Source organism: Petromyzon marinus, chromosome 57, assembly GCF_048934315.1.
Source record: "Petromyzon marinus isolate PM22_M1 ecotype Great Lakes invasive population chromosome 57, UKy_Petmar_22M1.pri1.0, whole genome shotgun sequence".
In the NCBI taxonomy this organism is placed as follows: domain Eukaryota; kingdom Metazoa; phylum Chordata; class Hyperoartia; order Petromyzontiformes; family Petromyzontidae; genus Petromyzon; species Petromyzon marinus.
Genome location: NC_133723.1, coordinates 2,398,470 through 2,421,070, shown reverse-complemented (window position 1 = coordinate 2,421,070; position 22,601 = coordinate 2,398,470). Strand labels below are relative to the sequence as shown.

Here is a 22,601-nt window from a genome sequence, read left to right as displayed (position 1 = left end):
AGTGTGTGTGTGTCAGTGTGTGTGTCAGTGTGTGTGTGTCAGTGTGTGTGTGTGTCAGTGTGTGTGTGTGTGTCAGTGTGTGTGTGTGTGTCAGTGTGTGTGTGTCAGTGTGTGTGTGTGTCAGTGTGTGTGTGTCAGTGTGTGTGTCAGTGTGTGTGTATGTGTGTCAGTGTGTGTGTGTGTCAGTGTGTGTGTATGTGTGTCAGTGTGTGTGTGTGTCAGTGTGTGTGTGTCAGTGTGTGTGTCAGTGTGTGTGCGTGTCAGTGTGATGGGATCTGTGTGTGTGTCAGTCTGCGTGTCAGTGAGGGAGCGGTGGTGTAGTGGTTAGCGCTACGCTGCGCTCTGAACCCAACTACCCGGGTTCGATTCTTGCTCACGGCCAACACCCGGTGAAGATTATCCCAATCGGTCCTGGGCCTCCCCTAGGTCGACTCAGCCTCATGAGTAGCTGGTGCGGTGTGTGGACATCGCCACTGGGAAGACAAAGGTGGCCGGGCGTGGTGCTGGCCACCCACCCCCTCCATAGGTGCTGCTCGCTAACAGCACTTGCCCCAACAGTCTATTCAAGGCTATACGGGGGATCTTTGTCAGTGTGTGTGTGCGTGTCAGTGTGCGTGTCAGCGTGATGGGATCTGTGTGTGTGGTGGTAGTGGTGGTGGTGGTAGTGATGGTGTGTGGAGATGATGGTGGTGATGGTGGTGGTAATGATAGTGGTGGTAGTGATGGTGGTGGTAATGTTGGTGGTGGTAGTGGTGGTGATGGTGGTGGTAGTGATGGTGGTGGTAGTGATAGTGTATGGAGATGATGGTGGTGATGGTGGTGGTAGTGGTGGTGGTGGTAGTGATGGTGGTGGTAATGTTGGTGGTGGTAGTGGTGGTGATGGTGGTGGTAGTGATAGTGTATGGAGATGATGGTGGTGATGGTGGTGGTAGTGGTGGTGGTGGTGGTAGTGATGGTGGTGATGGTGGTGGTAGTGATGGTGGTGGTAGTGATGGTGGTGGTAGTGATGGTGGTGGTAGTGATGGTGGTGGTAGTGATGGTGGTGGTGGTAGTGATGGTAGTGATGGTGGTGGTAGTGATGGTGGTGGTAGTGGTAGTGATGATGGTGGTGATGGTGGTGGTAGTGATGGTGGTGGTAGTGATGGTGGTGGTAGTGGTAGTGATGATGGTGGTGATGGTGGTGGTAGTTATGGTGGTGGTAGTAGTGATGGTGGTGGTAGTGCTGGTAGTGATGGTGGTGGTGATGGTGGTGGTAGTGATGGTGGTGGTAGTGGTGGTGATGGTGGTGGTAGTGATTGTGGTGGTAGTGATAGTGTGTGGAGATAATGATGGTGGTGATGGTGGTGGTAGTGATGGTGGTGGTAGTAATGGTGGGTGGTAGTGATGGTGGTGCTAGTGATGGTGTGTGAAGATGGTAGTGATGGTGGTGGTAGTGATGGTGGTGGTAGTGATGGTGGTAGTGATGGTGGTGGTGGTAGTGATGGTGGTGGTAGTGGTGGTGATGGTAGTGATTGTGGTGGTAGTGATGGTGTGTGGAGATGGGGGTGGTAGTGATGGTGGGTGGTAGTGATGGTGGGTGTAGTGATGGTGGCGGTAGTGATGGTGGTGGTAGTGGTGGTGGTAGTGGTGGGTAGTGATGGTGGTGCTAGTGATGGTGGTGGTGGTAGTGATGGTGGTGGTAGTGATGGTGGTGGTAGTGATGGTGGTGGTGGTAGTGATGGTAGTGATGGTAGTGATGGTGGTAGTGGTGGTAGTGATGGTGGTGGTGGTGGTAGTGATGGTGGTGATGGAAGTGGTAGTGATGGTGGTGATGGTGGTGGTAGTGATGGTGTGTGAAGATGGTAGTGATGGTGGTGGTAGTGATGGTGGTGGTGGTAATGATGGTGGTGGTAGTGATGGTGTGTGAAGATGGTAGTGATGGTGGTGGTAGTGATGTTGGTGGTGATGGTGTTGGTAGTGATGGTGGTAGTGATGGTGGTAGTGATGGTGGTGGTGGTGGTAGTGATGTTGGTGGTGATGGTGTTGGTAGTGATGGTGGTGGTGGTAGTGATGGTGGTGGTAGTGATGGTGGTAGTGATGGTGGTGGTGGTAGTAGTGATGGTGGTGGTGGTAGTGATGGTGGTGGTGGTAGTGATGGTGGTGGTGATGGTGGTGGTGATGGTGGTGGTGATGGTGGTGGTGGTAGTGATGGTGGTGGTGGTAGTGATGGTGTGTGAGCACCACGTCATAGTTTCCCCAAGCGGAGGGCAGCACGGAGGGCAGCACGGAGGGCAGCACGAGGCACGTGAAGGAGGCGGTGGAGGGTCAAGGGACAGGAGGGGGCAGGAGGTGAAAGGCAATGGACAGCGGGCAGCAGCGAAGGCACGGGGTAGGGAGGGGCAATACCACCACCCACTACTACCACCACCACCACCCACTACTACCACCCACTACTACCACTACCACCCACTACTACCACTACCACCACCCACTACTACCACTACCACCACCATCCCCCACTACTACCACCACCACCCACTACTACCACTACCACCCACTAGCACTACCACCCACGACCACTACCACCACCATCCCCCACTACCACCACCCACTACTGCCACCCACTACTACCACTACCACCCACTACCACCCACTACCACCACTACCACCCACTACCACCCACTACTACCACTACCACCACCCATTACTACCACTACCACCACCATCTTCCACTACTACCACCATCACCCACTACTACCACTACCACCACCATCCCCCACTACCACCACCCACTACCACTACCACCCACGACCACTGCCACCCACGACCACTACCACCACCATCCCCCACTACTACCACCCACTACCACCACCCACTACCACCACCCACTACCACTACCACCCACAACCACTACCACCACCATCCCCCACTACTACCACCATTCACTATCACCACCACCCACTACCACCAATTACCACCCACTACCACCACTACCCACCACTACCCATCACCAACCACCACCCACCCAACAACACCACCACCCACCCACCCAACAACACCGCCACCACCACCCACCCACCCAACAACACCGCCACCACCACCCACCCACCCAACAACACCGCCACCACCCACCCACCACCCAACAACACCGCCACCACCACCCACCCACCCAACAACACCGCCACCACCACCCACCCACCCAACAACACCGCCACCACCACCACCCACCCAACAACACCGCCACCACCACCACCACCACCCACCCAACAACACCGCCACCACCACCACCCACCCAACACCGCCACCACCACCACCCACCCACCAAATAACACCACCACCACCCACCCACCCAACAACACCGCCACCCACCCAACAACACCGCCACCACCACCACCCACCCAACAACACCGCCACCACCACCACTCACCCACCCACCCAATAACACCACCACCACAAACCCACCCAATAACACCACCACCCACCCACCCAATAACACCGCCACCACCACCACCCATCGCCATCATTGCCCAAGAACTTGAATTTCTCCTCGAGCGAGGCGCGCCCAGCACCGGGCACGGCCGGGGAGGGGCAGTGGGGAGGGGAGGGGGCAGTGTGGAGGGGGGGGGTGGATGGGGGGTGGAGGGGGCATTGGGGAGGGGGGAATTATGGAGGGGGGGGGCATTGGGGAGTGGGGGTGGAGGGGAGGGGGCAGTCGGGAGGGGGGGGGCTGTTTCCTATGATTTCAAGGGGAACCGCAACCCCCCTCCCCCTTCCCTCCACAGCGGGGGGGGGGGGGGGTGTTGAGTGGGTGGGCGGGAGGAGAGAGAGGGAGGGGAGAGAGGAGAGCGAGAGGAGAGTGGGAGAGAGGAGAGAGAGGGAGGGGAGAGTGGAGAGAGAGGGAGGGGAGAGTGGAGAGAGAGGGGAAAGAGAGGGAGGGGAGAGTGGAGAGAGAGAGGGAGGGGAGAGTGGAGAGAGAGAGGGAGGGGAGAGTGCAACGAGAGTGGAAATATCCGAAGTTCGCTGGTGTCGGCAGTCATCTCGTAACTCGCCTCTCAGGAGGGGGGGGGGAGCAGTGAGAGGAGCTCGCAAACTCCCGAGATGACGACCCCTGCGTGATTGACTTGGAGCAGCAGAGGGGTCTGCGAGAGGGGGGATCAGAGGGGTGGGGGGAGGTGGTGGGGGGCAACGCGGAGCAGGTGGGATCAGGGGGAGTGGGGGGGGGATCAGTGGGGGGTTCATCCCGTGCGGTGGACTTGGAGCAGTTCGCGGCGCGTGAATGAGGTGAGAGACGGGAGTGTGGGAGCATAGTGTGTGTGGTGTGTGTAGTGTGTGCGTGTGGTGTGTGTAGTGTGTGTGTAGTGTGTGTAGTGTGTGGTGTGTGTGTAGTGTGTGTGTAGTGTGTGTGGTGTGTGTGTGGTGTGTGTGGTGTGTTTGGTGTCTGTGTAGTGTGTGTGGTGTGTGTGTGTGTCTGTGTAGTGTGTGTGGTGTCTGTGTAGTGTGTGTGTAGTGTAGTGTGTGTGGTGTGTGTGTAGTGTGTGTGTAGTGTGTGTGTGTAGTGTGTGTAGTGTGTGTGTGTGTAGTGTGTGTAGTGTGTGTGGTGCGTGGTGGTGTGTGTGGTGTGTGTGTAGTGTGTGTAGTGTGTGTGTGTAGTGTGTGTGTGTAGTGTGTGTGGTGTGTGGTGTGGTGTGTGTGTGGTGTGTGTGTGTAGTGTGTGGTGTGTGTGTGTGGTATGTGTGTGGGTGGTATGTGTAGTGTGTTGTGTGTGGTGTGTGTAGTGTGTGTGTACTATATAGTGTAGTGTGTGTGTGGTGTGTGTGTACTATATAGTGTAGTGTGTTTAGTGTGTGTGTACTATATAGTGTAGTGTGTGTACTATATAGTGTAGTGTGTGTAGTGTGTGTGTACTATATAGTGTAGTGTGTGTGTACTATAAAGTGTAGTGTGTGTGTACTATATAGTGTAGTGTGTGTGTAGTGTGTGTGTACTATATAGTGTAGTGTGTGTGTAGTGTGTGTGTACTATATAGTGTAGTGTGTGTGTAGTGTGTGTGTACTATATAACCACTACCACCACCATCCCCCGCTACTACCACCCACTACTACCACCATTCACTATCACCACCACCCACTACCACCAACCACCACCATCACCCACTACCACCACTACCCACCACTACCCATCACCAACCACCACCCACCCAACAACACCGCCACCACCACCCACCCAATAACAACGCCAGTAGTGTAGTGTATGTGTGTGGTGTGTGTGTAGTGTGTGTGTACTGTAGTTATGTGTGTGTAGTATCTGGTGTGTGTGTGTGTGAGGAGTGTGTGTGTGTACTGTAGTTGTGTGTGTAGTATCTGGTGTGTGTGTGGGCAGTGTGTGTGTGTACTGTAATTGTGTGTGTAGTATCTGGAGTGTGTGGGTGTGTGTGCTGTAATTGTGTGTGTGCAGTGTGTGTGTGGGTGTGTGTACTGTAGTTGTGTGTGTGTAGTATCTGGTGTGTGTGTGCAGTGTGTGTGTGTGGGTGTGTGTACTGTAGTTGTGTGTAGTATCTGGTGTGTGTGCAGTGTGTGTGTGGGTGTGTGTACTGTAGTTGTGTGTGTGCGTGCAGTGTCTGTGTGTGTGAGCAGTGTGTGGGTGTGTGTGTACTGTAGTTGTGTGTGTGTAGTATCTGGTGTGTGTGTGTGCAGTGTGTACTGTAGTTGTGTGTAGTATCTGGTGTGTGTGTGCAGTGTGTGTGTGTACTGTAGTTGTGTGTGTGTGCGTGCAGTGTCTGTGTGTGTGAGCAGTGTGTGGGTGTGTGTGTGTCTGTGTGTGTCAAGTGTCAAGTTGCATGTTCGCGTGTACACTGCGTCTTACTGTATGCCTCTTGCACATCCCATCAGCGACACCACCACGAAATGCCCCGCATGGGGCAACAATCCGCATCGCTTTAAACGCGAAGCGAAAGTCTGGACCCAGTTTCGCCGTCCGGGGTCTCATCAGCATCAGTCTGGCTCGCTTGAACCACAGCTGGTGAACTTGGCTCGTGTTGAGAGAGGCCAGAGGAGTGGCGTGTTTTTTCGACGTGTCTTGAACTTCTTTCGCACCGTACGCAGCCAACCGTGCTAATCGGAGGTGCAGTGCTGAGTCGATGGGCAGTGTTGAGTCTATGGTGCAGTGTTGAGTCTATGGGGTAGTGTTGAGTCTATGGGTAGTGTTGAGTCTATGGGCAGTGTTGAGTCTATGGGTAGTGTTAGTCTATAGGTAGTGTTGAGCCTATGGGGTAGTGTTGAGTCTATGGGGTAGTGTTGAGTCTATGGGCAGTGTTGGGTCTATGGGCAGTGTTGAGTCTATGGGCAGTGTTGAGTCTATGGGGTAGTGTTGAGTCTATGGGGTAGTGTTGAGTCTATGGGCAGTGTTGAATCTATGGGGTAGTGTTGAGTCTATGGGGTAGTGTTGAGTCTATGGGCAGTGTTGAGTCTATGGGTAGTGTTGAGTCTATGGGCAGTGTTAGTCTATGGGCAGTGCTGAGTCTATGGGGCAGTGTTGAGTCTATGGGGCAGTGTTGAGTCTATGGGCAGTGTTGAGTCTATGGGGTAGTGTTGAGTCTATGGGGTAGTATTGAGCCTATGTGGTAGTGTTGAGTCTATGGGTAGTGTTGAGTCTATGGGTAGTGTTGAGGCTATGGGCAGTGTTGAGTCTATGGGTAATGTTGAGGCTATGGGCAGTGTTGAGTCTATGGGTAGTGTTGAATCTGTGGGCAGTGTTGAGTCTATGGGTAGTATATTATTGGTTATTTCGGTAAAGTCACGTAGAAGGGAAACAATAAAATAATAAAAAATATAAAACAATAAAATGCTCACGACGTTTCGACTGCAACACAAACAATCATCATCAGGTGTGAAAACCACAGCAAGAAAATTTGAAAAAAGTGGCGTTTTTTTAATGTTAGCACCACGGAGAGCGATTTGGCAGTTATTCAGATGGACGAGTCCATCTATGTTCGGAAAAGAGGAGGGGGGAGACGAAAATAATGGTTGCGGTTTGAAAGCCACTGTAAGCGTGAACAATCAATTAAGACCCGAAATGGTTTGTCAAATCCTTCCAATGATTGCTAAGCCAGAATCCATCTCAGTTGAAATTGTCTCTGTGTTTATATATGTGGATAGCCTCATGAACGAATCTTTCATGGTAGCCAGATGGCTTGCAAATAACCCCTGTCTTGGAAAAGTCAATGTCATGTGAGCCTACTGAATTATAACAGTGATCTGCCACGGCCGAGGTGTTGGTCCTACCGTGTTTTAGGTCTGCTTTGTGTTCACGAATGCGGTCCGAGACATGTCGTTTGGTTTCTCCAATGTAACTACTACCACAGAGGCAACTTAGTTTGTAGACGCCAGGGTACTGTATGTCCGGAATCACATCTTTTACAAACGGAACCAGATCACGGATTTTATGTAATGTGTCGAATCGGACCTGGATCTTGTGTTTATTCAAGATTTTGGAGATCTTTTTTTGTGATCTCCGCAATGTAGGGTAAAGAGCTTGGTGTACGTGCTTGAGTTCACTGGCTATGTGTTCCTGGTCGGATATGCATTTGGCTCTATAGTGCAGAGTCTTGATGAGGGAATTCTTCTGGGATGGATGGTGGTGGGAATCCGGTTTCAGGTAAGCATCCGTATGGGTAGCTTTCCTGTACAGACGGAACCAGATCACGGATTTTATGCAACGTGTTGAATCGGACCTGGATCTTGTGTTTATTCAAGATTTTGGATCTCTTTTTTGTGATCCCCGCAATGTAGGGTAAAGTGATGGTTTTGGAAAGCTCCTCAAGAGGGTCCTTCTTGATGGTTGGAGTGATAGCTTTGCGGATTGTGTAGTCGGAGTAACCATTAGCCTTAAGAGCTTGGTGTACGTGCTTGAGTTCACTGGCTATGTGTCCCTGGTCGGATATGCATTGGGCTCTTTAATGCAGAGCCTTGATGAGGGAATTCTTCTGGGATGGATGGTGGTGGGAATCCGGTTTCAGGTAAGCATCAGTATGGGTAGCTTTCCTGTAGACAGAGTGGCTCATTGAACCATCAGGTCTCTTTTTTATTAGGACATCCAAAAAAGGTAGCTTGCCATCTTTTTCGACTTCCATGGTAAATCTGATGGCTTGGTGTATGGAATTGATGTGGTTGAGGAATTGGTCTAGAGCAAGCCGGCCATGTGGCCAGATGACAAAAGTGTCATCCACGTACCTCTTCCATAAGGTTGGGTGCAGAGTGGCAGTCTGGATGGCGTCAGTCTCAAATTTCTCCATGAAAATGTTGGCTACTACCGGAGATAGGGGGAAGCCCATTGGGGTGCCCTCAGTTTGTTTGTATAAAGTTCCATTCCAAGTGAAGTATGTATTGGTTTAGCAGTGTCTCACCAGGGGGGGGGGTACCTCAGTGTTTAGTCCTTGATGAACCAAGTCTTCAATGATTGCGATGGTGTCAGGTACAGGAACTTTGGTGAATAAGGAAACTACATCAAAACTGACAAGCAGGTCGTCTTGGAACAGGGAAATACCCTTGATTGTCGATACCAGGTGAGTGGAATTTTGTACCGCAGAGGTGGTTTTTCCAATGAAAGGCCGCAGGTTTTCAGACAGAAAACGAGCCAGTTTTGTAGGTGGGGGAGTTGATAGTAGAGACGATGGGAAGAAGGGGTGTATCTACTTTATGTATTTTTGGTAAGCCGTTTAATCTTGGTGGCCTGGCAGCAGAAGGTTTCAACGAGAACTGTTTGGTTTGATCAATTAATGCGGTTGAAACAAACTGCCTCGTTTTCTGTCTGAAATCCTGCGGCCTTTCACTGGAAAAACCACCTCTGCAGTACAAAATTCTACTCACCTGGTATCGACAATCACGGGTATTTCCCTGTCCCCAGACGACCTGCTTGTCAGTTTTGATGTAGATTCCTTTTTCACCAAAGTTCCTGTACCTGACACCATCGCAATCATTGAAGACTTGGTTCATCAAGGACTAAACACTGAGGTACCCCCCCCCTGGTGAGACACTGTTTAACCAATACATACTTCACTTGGAATGGAACTGTCTACAAACAAACTGAGGGCACCCCAATGGGCTCCTCCCTATCTCCGGTTGTAGCCAACATTTTCATGGATAAATTTGAGACTGACGCCATCCAGACTGCCACTCTGCGCCCAACCTTATGGAAGAGGTACGTGGATTACCCTTTTGTCATCTGGCCACATGGCCGACCTGCTCTAAACCAATTCCTCGACCACATCAATTCCATATACCCAGCCATCAGATTTACCATGGAAGTCGAAAAAGATGGCAAGCTACCTTTTTTGGATGTTCTAATAAAAAAAGAGACCTGATGGTTCAATGAGCCACTCTGTCTACAGGAAAGCTACCAATACGGATGCTTACCTGAAACCGGATTCCCACCACCATCCATCCCAGAAGAATTCCCTCATCAAGACTCTTGCACCATAGAGCCCAATGCATATCCGACCAGGTACACATAGCCAATGAACTCAAGCACGTACACCAAGCTCTTAAGGTTAATGGTTACTCCGACTACACAATCCGCAAAGCTCTCACTCCAACCATGAAGAAGGACCCTCTTGAGGAGCCTTTCAAAACCATCACTTTACCCTACATTGCGGGGATCACAAAAAAATCTCCAAAATCTTGAATAAACACAAGATCCAGGTCCGATTCAACACGTTACATAAAATCCGTGATCTGGTTCCGTCTGTACAGGAAAGCTACCCATACGGATGCTTACCTGAAACCGGATTCCCGCCACCATCTATCCCAGAAGAATTCCCTCATCAAGACTCTGCACTATAGAGCCAAATGCATATCCGACCAGGAACACATAGCCAGTGAACTCAAGCACGTACACCAAGCTCTTTACCCTACATTGCGGGGATCACAAAAAAAGATCTCCAAAATCTTGAATAAACACAAGATCCAGGCCCGATTCGACACATTACATAAAATCCGTGATCTGGTTCCGTCTATAAAAGATGTGATTCCGGACATACAGTACCCTGGCGTCTACAAACTAAGTTGCCTCTGTGGTAGTAGTTACATTGGAGAAACCAAACGACATGTCTCGGACCGCATTCGTGAACACAAAGCAGACCTAAAACACGGTAGGACCAACACCTCGGCTGTGGCAGATCACTGTTATAATTCAGTAGGTTCACATGACATTGACTTTTCCAAGACAGAGGTTCTTTGCAAGCCATCTGGCTACCATGAAAGATTCGTTCATGAGGCTATCCACATATACAAACACAGAGACAATTTCAACCGAGAAGATGGATTCTGGCTTAGCAATCATTGGAAGGATTTGATTAACCATTTCGGGTCTTAATTGATTGTTCACGCTTACGGTGGCTTTCAGGCCGCATGCATTATTTTAGTCTCCCCCCTCCTCTTTTCCGAACATAAATGGACTCATCCATCTGAATAACGGCCAAATCGCTCTCCGTGGTGCCAACGTTAAAAAAACGCCACTTTTTTCAAATTTTCTTGCTGTGGTTTTCACACCTGATGATGATTGCTTGTGTTGCAGTCGAAACGTCGTGAGAATTTTATTGATTTATTTTTTTATTATTTTATTGTTTCCCTTCTACGTGACTTTATCGAAAGATCCAAGAATATGAATCCCTGCAGACACGAAAGCTTTAAATATATGGGTAGTGTTGAGTCTATGGGCAGTATTGAATCTATGGGGAGTGTTGAGTCTATGGGCAGTATTGAGTCTATGGGTAGTGTTGAGTCTATGGGCAGTGTTAAGTCTATGGGCAGTGTTGAGTCTATGGGCGTTGTTGAGTCTGTGGGCAGTGTTGAGTCTATGGGCAGTGTTGAGTCTATGGGCAGTGTTGAGTCTATGAGCAGTGCTGAGTCTATGGGCAGTGTGAATGGTGAACTTCTTTCGCACCGTACATATCCAACCGTGCTAATCGGAGGTGCAGGAGAAGCACAACAACACAACAACACACAACAGAAATGGTTGTCATTTCTGGAGCAATGAGTGCTTGCTGCTTTTGTTGTGTGGGGAGGGAGACCGGTGAAGGACAGCTGGAGGCGTGGCTGTTGTCTGTCCTGTGTGGGTGTCTCCTCTGTGGGTGTTGCCCTGTGTGTTGCGTGGGTGTCTGTGCTGTGGGTGTTGCCCTGTGTGTTGTGTGGGTGTCTGTGCTGTGGGTGTAGCTCTGTGTGTTGTGTGGGTGTCTACTCTGTGGGCGTTGCTGTGTGTTGTGTGGGTGTCTCCTCTGTGCTTGTTGCTCTGTGTGTTGTGTGGGTGTCTCGTCTGTGCTTGTTGCTCTGTGTGTTGTGTGGGTGTCTACTCTGTGGGTGTTGCTCTGTGTGTTGTGTTTGTGTCTACGCTGTGCGTGTTGCTCTGTGTGTTGTGTGGGTGTCTCCTCTGTGGGTGTTGCTCTGTGTGTTGTGTGGGTGTCTACTCTGTGGGTGTTGCACTGTGTGTTGTGTGGGTGTCTCCTCTGTGCTTGTTGCTCTGTGTGTTGTGTGGGTGTCTACGCTGTGCGTGTTGCTCTGTGTGTTGTGTGGGTGTCTCCTCTGTGCTTGTTGCTCTGTGTGTTGTGTGGGTGTCTACTCTGTGGGTGTTGCTCTGTGTGTTGTGTGGGTGTCTGTGCTGTGGGTGTTGCTCTGTGTGTTGTGTGGGTGTCTCCTCTGTGGGTGTTGCTCTGTGTGTTGTGTGGGTGTCTCCTCTGTGGGTGTTGCTCTGTGTGTTGTGTGGGTGTCTACGCCGTGCTTGTTGCTCTGTGTGTTGTGTGGGTGTCTCCTCTGTGCGTGTTGCTCTGTGTGTTGTGTGGGTGTCTCCTCTGTGCGTGTTGCTCTGTGTGTTGTGTGGGTGTCTCCTCTGTGGGTGTTGCTCTGTGTGTTGTGTGGGTGTCTATGCTGTGCGTGTTGCTCTGTATGTTGTGTGGGTGTCTCCTCTGTGCGTGTTGCTCTGTGTGTTGTGTGGGTGTCTGTGCTGTGCGTGTTGCTCTGTGTTGGCACGGGGGACGGGTGGTGCATCGTGTCAGTCGACCCGTGGCACCTGCTGGGTCTGTCCCCGTGACCTCCTGCCAGCGAGCGCTCGACGCTTCTCGTGGCCTTGACGTGGACCTAGCCTGGCACAGGCTTACGTCACTGCCACTTTGTGGCGAATGGCGGTTTGTGTTGTGTCCACTCGTGTGCTGAGTGTAACGCGTGTGTGTGTTGGGGTTGTGTGTGTGTGTTGGGGTGTTGTGTGTGTATGTGTGTCGGGGTGGTGTGTGTGTGTGTCGGGGTGGTGTGTGTGTGTGTCGGGGTGGTGTGTGTGTGTCGGGGTGGTGTGTGTGTGTGTCGGGGTGGTGTGTGTGTTGGGGTGGTGTGTGTGTGTGTGTCGGGGTGGTGTGTGTGCATCTGAGAGGCAGGGATGACCTCCCAAATGAATAGAGCGAGGGTTTTGTCTGTGTGCGGCTTTCCCTGCGTGGTTTCATTGCACGGGACGAGTTCCGCAGGATTGGAAGGATGCCCCCCCCCCCCCCCGTTTAAAAAAAAATAGGGGGCCCCCGCACTGGGGGAATCTCCCTCCTCAGTGTGTGGCCGAGAACGACTCCGGCAAGCATTGTTCACCATCGTCCACTTGCCAGGCAGAGGGGGTGGTGCTGAGGAGAGGCTTGCGGAGACCCAAATTGGGGCTCCAGGCCAGGGCGGTCCTGCACAGATGACATTTCCTTTGTCGGTCTTACTCCGGCAGAGGTGCAGGGAATTTCAACAGCACCTGCATCTCCGCTTTAACGACCTGGTCAGGGCAATGTGATATCATCGAAATTGCCGGGGCTCTGGGTTGGGTTATTCTTTGTGCGTGTGAGGTCCCTCAGCCTCTGCTCATGATCATTAAGGACCTTGGTGATGGGCAGGCCCGGGTAAAGCTTCGTGTCCGGGAGTTGGAGACATTCCCTGTTCACCTCGGGGGCGCGACAGGGATGTCCCCTGGCCCCGCCACCATCAGCCCCACCGAAACTGAGAAACTGCCTGGGTATTTTATGTCATCAACTACTCCACTCCCTCATCTCGCTATGAGTAATGGCGTAGTTGTGGAGAGAGTGGAGAAGTTCCCATACCGGAGCTGGTGTGCTCATGACCAGCTCCAGATTGGCATGGAATGCCTCGCTTAAAATCAGTCGTGTGGCATTGCCTTTCCATCGGCTGCGTAACGCTCTGTGGAAGCTACATCGCCTCTAACTCCACACGTAGCTCCGTGTCTTCTCAACTACGGTCATTCCCTCTCTCTCGTCTCTGTGCTTTGTGAAATGTGGAGCCCTCTGAAACAACATCTGTGCCGGTGGGAAACATTCAGGCTGGCCTGCCAACGAACCATCCTGGGTTTTACCGGGCCGGATAGTGTGAAGAGGTCACAGATCCTTGAGAGATCTGGAAACAGTCCCATCAGTGAGCTCCTCTGGCAGGCGAGGCTGCGTTGGCTTGGTCACGTAGCCCGCATGCCCAGCCACCGCATGTCCAAGCAGCTTCTGTTTTGCCAGAAAGAGGGGGCTAAACGGGCACGGCACGGGCTGGAGAGGAGATGGACTGATGCGGTACAGGAGGACGTGGAGCTGAGTGGACTTGCCGATGACTGTTACCAGCGGTGTCAAGATCGGCCTCTGTGGAGGAGGCTCGTGAAGGATGCTACTGGACAGTTGGAGGCAGTCGCCCTCCAGCAACAGCCTAGGGCAGAGGAGTGACGCTCACAACAACGAGCGGAGCGCCGGGTGGCTTAAATGCAGAGTTGGCACGGTAGTGAGCACAGCTGGTGGTGAATCCGCCAGTCAACTCAGTCAGCTAACCCATGGCACCTGGGGTTGTCCCGTGACCTCCTTCCCATGACAACGAGCCTTCGACACGTCACGTGGCCTTAACGTGCACCTAGCCTGGCACAAGCGCTGTGGTGACGTCACTGCCGCTTAGTGGTGAACTGCGGCTGTTGTTATGTGTATTGGTGTGTGTGTGTGACTCTGATTACGCGTGCACAACGTGAAACGAGTCGGGTTGTGTGTGTGAGGTCACGGTGTAGTTGTGAGTGTGATCAGTCTTGCGATTGTGTATGATTGTGCAGCTAACGAATGTGTGATTGTGAGGGGTTAATGTGTGGTTGTGGTAAATGTGTGATTGCACGGACAGAGATCACTCCCCCCCGTGTAGCCTTAATAGGCTGTTGGGGCAAGTGCCGTCAGCGAGTAGCAGCTGCAGCAGCAGCTATGAAGACCGGCACGGCACACGAGAGGGGGGTGGGTGGTCAGCTCCACCACCAAGGCCGCCTTTGTCTCCCTCGTCCCTCCCGCTAGCAGTGGCCTAGACGAGCATTTGGAGCGCCGCGCTTTTGCATTGTGAAACGCGCGCGCACACGCACGTGCCCTGCTGCACACACACACACGTGCCCTGCTGTACACACACACGTGCCCTGCTGCACACACACACACGCACGTGCCCTGCTGCACACACACACACGCACGCGAGTTTCACTTGCCGCAGCTGGAGATCACAGCACGTGTTGGGGAGTGCTGAGCTTCGTGCGTAGCTGTGGGTGAGACGGTGGAGCGGTGGCGTAGCTTGCAAGCGCTGAGCTGCGCTACGAACCCGGCGACCTGGGTTCGATTCCCGCTCGCGGCCGAACCAACGCCCTGGTGACGATTTTATCTGAACCGGTACGGGGGGCCTCCCCTAGGTCGACTCGGCCTCAAATGAGAACCTGGTGCGGTGTGGTAAACGTCAGTATTGGTGGCGACAAAGGCGGCCTCGTGCGCTGTGACGACCTTCGTTGGTCCTCGCTAAACGCACTTGCCCCGACAGTCTGTTACATATTCTTTGGGTCTTGATTTGAAGCTTTCGTGACTGCAGGAATCCATACTCTTTTTTATTTATTTTATACCTACGTGACTTTATCGAAAGAACCAAAGAGTATATATTCTTTGGTTCTTTCGGTAAAGTCACGTAGAACAAAACATTGTTTTAGAAAAAAAACTACGGCGTTTCGATCGCAACACACAAGCAATTGTCATCAGGCTACACGGGGCATCTTTTTTGAGCAGGTAAATCGTGGCCAGACGAACTCACCTGGCTCTCACAACAGCCACTCGCGACACCAACTCACTCGCTAACGACACCCGCTCACGACACCCACTCGCGACACCAACTCACTCGCTCACGACACCCGCTCGCGACACCAACCCACTCGCTCACGACACCCGCTCACTTGCTCACGACACCCGCTCGCGACACTCACTCACGACACCCGCTCACGACACCCGCTCACTCGCTCACGACACCCGCTCACGACCCCCACTCGCGACACCAACTCACTCACTCGCGACACCCGCTCACGACACCCGCTCACGGACAGAGGCAAAGATCCCCCGTACAGTTGTTCACCAATTGTTAGGCTCGAATGCTGTTCGCGAGTAGCAGCGCCCAGTGACGGCTAACACGCTCAACGAGAATGGGTGGACAGCACCACACCACGCCTCTTTCGTCTCCCCAGCGCTGATGTTTACACACTCCACCATGTGCAGAACTCGGTTATGGCTGAGTCGACCTAGGGGGAGGCCCAGTATCGGATCAGTGATTTTGGTCGCGAGTGGAAATTGAACTCGGTTTGCTGGGTTTGTAGGGCAATGCGCTTACCACTGCACCACCGCTCCCCGCACAAACACACAGACTTTTATACCCACTCATACTCACCCACTCATACTCACTCACCCACCCACTCACCCACCCAATCACACTCACCCACACACTCGCACTCACCCACACACTCACCCACACACTCATACTCACCCACCCACTCATACTCACCCACCCACTCATACTCACCCACACACTCACACTCACCTACCCACTCACACTCACCCACACACTCACACTCACTCACACTCACCCACCCACTCACCCACCCACCCACTCACCCACACACCCACCCACCCACTCACACTCACCCACCCACTCATACTCACCCACCCACTCACACTCACCCACACACTCATGCTCACCCACACACTCACGGTCACCCACACACTCACCCACACACTCATACTCACACTCACCCACCCACTCACCCACTCACCTACCCACTCACCCACACACCCACCCAACCACTCACACTCACCCACACACTCATACTCACCCACCCACTCACACTCACCCACACACTCACACTCACCCACCCACTCACACTCACCCACACACTCATGCTCACCCACACACACTCACCCACCCACTCACACCCACCCACTCACACTCACCCACCCACTCATGCTCACCAACCCACTCACCCACTCACACTCACACACTCACACTCACCCACCCACTCACCCACACACTCACCCACCCACTCACACTCACTCACCCACTCACACTCACCACCCACTCACACTCACCCACACACTCATGCTCACCCACCCACACACACTCACCCACCCACTCACACTCACCCACACACTCATACTCACCCACCCACTCACACTCACCCACACACTCACCCACACACTCACACTCACCCACCCACTCACACTCACCCACCCACTCACCCACACACTCATGCCACCCACCCACACACACTCACCCACCCACTCACACTTACCCACACACTCATACTCACCCACCCACTCACCCACACACTCATGCTCACCCACCCACACACACTCACCCACCCACTCACACTTACCCACACACTCATACTCACCCACCCACTCACACTCACCCACACACTCACCCACACACTCACACTCACCCACCCACTCACACTCACCCACCCACTCACACTCACCCACACACTCACGCTCACCCACACACTCACGGTCACCCACACACTCATACTCACCCACCCACTCACCCACACACTCACCCACCCACTCACACTCACCCACCCACTCACCCACACACTCAACCCACCCACTCACACTCACCCACTCACACTCACCCACCCACTTACCCACCCACTCACCCACCCACTCACCCACCACCCACCCACTCACCCACCCACTCACCCACCCACTCAATGAGACCCGTCACCCTGTTCTGGCTGCCCCTGCTAGACCCCTGCCCTGGCTGCTCGTCCCCTGCGTGTCTGGGCTGGCTGGCCACGCCCTCTCTGGGGACATCGCCTGCCGCCTCCTCCCTCTCACCCACGGGGGGAGGGGGGCGAGCAGGGGGAGAGGGGAGGGGGAAGCGTCCGTGTGATGTGGAGGGTGTGGATCTGTGGGGGAGTGGAGAGGGGGGGAGGGGCGTCTGGGGAGTGGGGTGGGGGGAGTAGAGAGAGGGGGGGAGCGTAGAGAGAGGGGGGAGTAGAGAGGGGGGGTAGAGATAGGGGGGGGAGTAGAGAGAGGGGGAGGAGGAGTAGAGAGGGGGGGAGTAGAGAGGGGGGGGGCGTAGAGAGAGGGGGAGGAGTAGAGAGTAGAGAGAGGGGGGCGTAGAGAGAGGGGGGGGGGCGTAGAGAGAGGGGGGGGGGAGTAGAGAGAGAGGGGGGAGTAGAGAGTAGGGGGGGTCTGTGGGGAGTAGGGGGGGAGTCTGTGGGGAGTGGGGGGTCTGTGGGGAGTGGGGGGGGGTCTGTGGGGAGTGGGGGGGGGGTCTGTGGGGAGTGGGGGGGGTCTGTGGGAGTGGAGTATTAATGCTCAAATAAAACGAGTGGGTGGAGTGGCTGAGGGTGGAGGTGAGGGCGTTGTTTGTGTAAACACGGGAAATGGGACATGGGGCTGATGAAACCCCCACCCTTCTGTTCGCCCATCCCCCCCAAACCCCTTCCCTCTACCCCCAATCCTGAACCCTTTCGCCCCCCCCCTTCCCCAAATCTGCTTCCCCAAAGCTCCCCCCCCGGCCCCCTCCCCTTTCTACCCCTGGCTCCACCCCCCTGGCCTCCATCTTCCCCTCCCCTTCCACCCTCCCTCCTGTCCCCCACCTCCCCCTCACCTCCACACTGCACTTGGACGTGCACTTGTTTTCCCTGCAGGGGTGGCTGTGCTTGGCAGCTGTGAGGGGCTCACTGACGGGGGGGGTGAGGGGCGGGGGTGGCAGCCCCCTCCCCCCCCCAGGGGCCTTCTCTAATTAGCTCTAATTAGGAGCAGGGGCTGCTGGGATCGGTTTCTCGCTGTACGTGCGGCTCCCTGTCCGTCAATCATCCCCACGCAAAGTCAGCTGCGGGGGTCACTTCACCTCGTCGTTAAAGCATTGGGCACAGTGCGCTAACCGCTGTGCCACCGCTCCTTCCCACCACGCGGCTTCTTAGTGGTGGCGTTTTTCAGTTTGCAATGAGTGGGTTCTCAATCACCTCCCTCTCCCTCGGTTCTCTATCACTTCTCACTGTCTCTCACTTCTCTCTCCGTGTCTGTCTCCGTGTCGCTCGCACTGCCGGGCGTGACAGTCTGGGCATGCCCCGACCCACGACAGCCGTTTCCACTACCCACTGCAGCCATGCCTCCTGCCCACAGGACCCACAGACTCACACGGAGACCCACAGACTCACAGATACCCACAGACTCACGCAGAGACCCACAGACTCACAGAGACCCACAGACTCACGCAGAGACCCACAGACTCGCGCGGAGACCCATAGACTCACATGGAGACCCACGGACTCGCACAGAGACCCACAGACTCACACAGAGACCCACAGACTCACACAGAGACCCACTGACTCACACAGAGACCCACAGACTCGCGCGGATACCCATAGACTCACATGGAGACCCACAGACTCACACAGAGACCCACACACTCACACAGAGACCCACAGACTCGCACGGAGACCCACAGACTCACACAGAGACCCACAGACTCACAGATACCCACAGACTCGCGCGGAGACCCACAGACTCACACAGAGGCCCACAGACTCACATGGAGACCCACAGACTCACGCAGAGACCCACAGACTCACATGGAGACCCACAGACTCACGCAGAGACCCACAGACTCACACAGAGACCCATAGACTCCGCACGGAGACTCACAGACTCACACAGAGACCCACAGACTCGCGCGGATACCCATAGACTCACATGGAGACCCACAGACTCACATGGGGACCCACAGACTCACATGGAGACCCACAGACTCACGCGGATACCCGCAGACTCACGCGGATGTGGTGTCTTATCGGCCTATTTATATTCTGATGCGGCGCATGGTTCCACCGGTGTCTATGAGGAGGAGGAGGATGTCCCAGCCACGCAGGAGGAGGTGCGGTGATGATTCGGTCTCGAACGAGGAGGTGTTTATTCCGGACGTCCACGTCGTCCCACCGCTCGCACCACAGCAGCGCCCCTCCGGTTCTGGGTTAGATTCATGGATGGGCGTCAACAACAGCAGCAGCAGCATCGCAATCCCTGTTGGGTTGGGATCAGGATGGCGAGGAGGAGGAGGAGTTGGTGACATCGTTGAGGTCTTGGTGGATGATGGTTGGAGGGGGGGTGGCGGCTCCGTCGTCGTTGCAAAGCAAACGACTCAGCTCCCTTGCAGCGTTGTTGGGGGCATCAGCGGAGGAGGGGGGGGGGAGTGCGAGGAGGGGGGGGGAGTGCGAGGGGGGGAGTGCGAGGGGGGGGGGAGTGCGAGGAGGAGGAGGGGGGGCGAGGAGGGGGGAGTGCGACGCTCGCGAGCCGCTCACTCCTCTCTTCACGCCCCAAGCCCCCCCCGGTGGTTGGGCGGCTGGGGTCAAGGGTCGCGCACCACCGGGCGTGACCGTCACGGGGGGTAACTTACCACTGGGGGGTGGGGGCAGTCATCGCTGGGGTCAAATCTTACCGGAGTTGGGGGAGGGGGGAAGTTGGGGGTGGGGGGTTGGAGTCGGCGTGGATTTATCGCGCGGGGCCCAGCGGCCTCCTGCGGGTGCTGACGCGGCACCGGCTCTGCCCACCACGGACCGCCAGCCCCCCTCCATCCCTCGCCCGCCCCCCCTCCATCCCTCGCCCGCCCCCCCTCCATCCCTCGCCCGCCCCCCCTCCATCCCTCGCCCCCCCCCTCCACCCCCCTCCACCCCCCTCCACCCCCCCTCCCCCCTCCTGAGTCACAACACCGCCGCAGTCGCCCCCGGGGTGACTCAGCCCCTGGCCGCCCACGATCGCGCCGATTCACCCCGCAGATACTGGGGGTGCCCCCCCCCGCCCTCCCCCCGCCCTCCCCGCCCCCCCCCCCCGCCCCCCATTGTTTCCTGGGTGCCGGTGATGGTCCACGGGCACCAGCAGCCTGAATCTGGGCGCTCCTGGCAAGACCCCCACCCCCCCCCCCACCACCAACCCCCCACCACCACCACCCACCCCCGCACCACCAACCCCCCCCCCCCCACCACCAACCCCCCCCCACCACCAACCCCCCACCACCACCAACCCACCCCCAACCCACCCCCCCACCAACCCCCCACCACCACCAACCCACCCCCCCACCACCAACCCGCCCCCATCCCTCCTTGTCTGGCGGGGGCTGTGGTGATGGTTGGTGGCACGTGGTTGGTGGCGCGTGGTTGGTGGCACGTGGTTGGTCACGCGTGGTTGGTGGCACGTGGTTGGTGGCGCATGGTTGGTGGTGCGTGGTTGGTGGCGCGTGGTTGGTGGCACGTGGTTGGTGGCACGTGGTTGGTGACGCGTGGTTGGTGGCACGTGGTTGGTGGCACGTGGTTGGTGGCGCGTGGTTGGTGGCACGTGGTTGGTGACGCGTGGTTGGTGACGCGTGGTTGGTGACGCGTGGTTGGTGGCACGTGGTTGGTGGCGCGTGGTTGGTGGCACGTGGTTGGTGGCACGTGGTTGGTGGCACGTGGTTGGTGGCGCGTGGTTGGTGACGCGTGGTTGGTGGCACGTGGTTGGTGACGCGTGGTTGGTGGCACGTGGTTGGTGGCACGTGGTTGGTCACGCGTGGTTGGTGGCACGTGGTTGGTGGCACGTGGTTGGTGGCACGTGGTTGGTGACGCTGGCTACCACGCCGGCGCTGGGACGCCTGCGCCCATCGCTGGGGGAGACAAAGGCGGCCGGGCGTGGTGCTAGCCACACGAGCCCCTCGCGTGCTGTGCCGGCCTTAATGGGCGCTCGCTAATTTACCCCGACAGCCTGTGTGGGCTCCACGGGGGATATTGTTCTGTGTTCTATAGGTGGCACGGCAGGCACCAGACTGGCTGTGTCTGTATCTGATACAGCAGGTACCAGTGCAGCTGTGTCTGTATCTGACACAGCAGGTACCAGTACAGCTGTTTGTCTGTATCTGACACAGCAGGTACCAGACTGGTTGTGTCTGTATCTGACACAGCAGGCACCAGGACTGGCTGTGTCTGTATCTGACACAGCAGGTACCAGTGCAGCTGTGTCTGTATCTGACACAGCAGGTACCAAACTGGCTGTGTCTGTGTCTGACACAGCAGGTACCAGTGCAGCTGTGTCTGTATCTGACTACAGCAGGTACCAGTGCAGCTGTGTCTGTATCTGACACAGCACGTACCAGTGCAGCTGTGTCTGTATCTGACACAGCAGGTACCAGTACAGCTGTGTCTGTATCTGACACAGCATGTACCAGTGCAGCTGTGTCTGTATCTGACACAGCAGGTACCATTGCAGCTGTGTCTGTATCTGTATCTGACACAGCAGGTACCAGTACAGCTGTTGTCTATATCTGACACAGCAGGTACCAAACTGGTTGTGTCTGTATCTGACACAACAGGTACCAGTGCTGCTGTGTCTGTATCTGACACAGCAGGTACCACGTACAGCTGTGTCTGTATCTGACACAACAAGTACCAGTGCAGCTGTGTCTGTATCTGACACAGCAGGTACCAGTGCAGCTGTGTCTGTATCTGACACAGCAGGTACCAGTGCAGCTGTATCTGACACAGCAGGTACCAGTGCAGCTGTGTCTGTATCTGACACAGCAGGTACCAGACTGGCTGTGTCTGTATCTGACACAGCAGGTACCAGTGCAGCTGTGTCTGTATCTGACACATCAGGTACCAGTGCAGCTGTGTCTGTATCTGACACAGCAGGTACCAGTGCAGCTGTGTCTGTATCTGACACAGCCAGGGCCGTGGCCCAGCGAGCGTGGCAGAGAGGGCAGGAGTGTGGGTGGGGAGGGAGTGTGGGTGGGGAGGGAGTGTGGGTGGGGAGGGAGTGTGGGTGGAGAGGAAGTGTGGGAGGGAGGGAGTGTGGGTGGGAGCGTGGGGGGGAGAGAGTGTGGGAGAGAGTGTGGGTGGGAGGGAGTGTGGGTGGGAGGGAGGGAGTGTGGGAGGGAGGGAGTGTGGGAGGGAGAGAGTGTGGGAGGGAGTGTGGGAGGGAGTGTGGGTGGGAGTGTGGGTGGGTGGGAGTGTGGGTGGGTGGGAGTGTGGGAGGGAGGGCGTGTGGGTGGGAGTGTGGGTGGGTGGGGAGTGTGGGTGGGAGGGAGTGTGGGTGGGAGGGAGTGTGGGTGGGAGGGAGTGTGGGTGGGAGGGAGTGTGGGGGGGAGTGTGGGTGGGTGGGAGTGTGGGAGGGAGTGTGGGTGGGAGTGTGGGTGGGAGGTGGGAGGGAGTGTGGGTGTGAGGGAGTATGGGAGAGAGTGTGGGTGGGAGTGTGGGTGTGAGGGAGCGTGGGTGGGAGGGAGTATGGGAGAGAGTGTGGGTGGGAGGGAGTGAGGGTGGGA

General features: G+C 55.4%; 1 protein-coding gene across 5 annotated transcripts in view; it reads left to right on the top strand.

The window, feature by feature from the left end:
* Positions 1 to 22,601, top strand: part of LOC116955030 (uncharacterized) — a 100,308-nt gene that overhangs the window by 60,448 nt on the left and 17,259 nt on the right. The window contains exon 1 of one of the 5 annotated variants that reach the window (XM_076052636.1): positions 4,224 to 4,260. The exons of the other annotated variants lie outside the window; for them this stretch is intronic. Coding sequence (XP_075908751.1) covers positions 4,256 to 4,260 — 5 coding nt within the window. The 5' untranslated portion in view covers positions 4,224 to 4,255. Of the gene's footprint in view, positions 1 to 4,223; positions 4,261 to 22,601 lie in introns of those variants that run through there. 5 annotated transcript variants of the gene reach the window in all.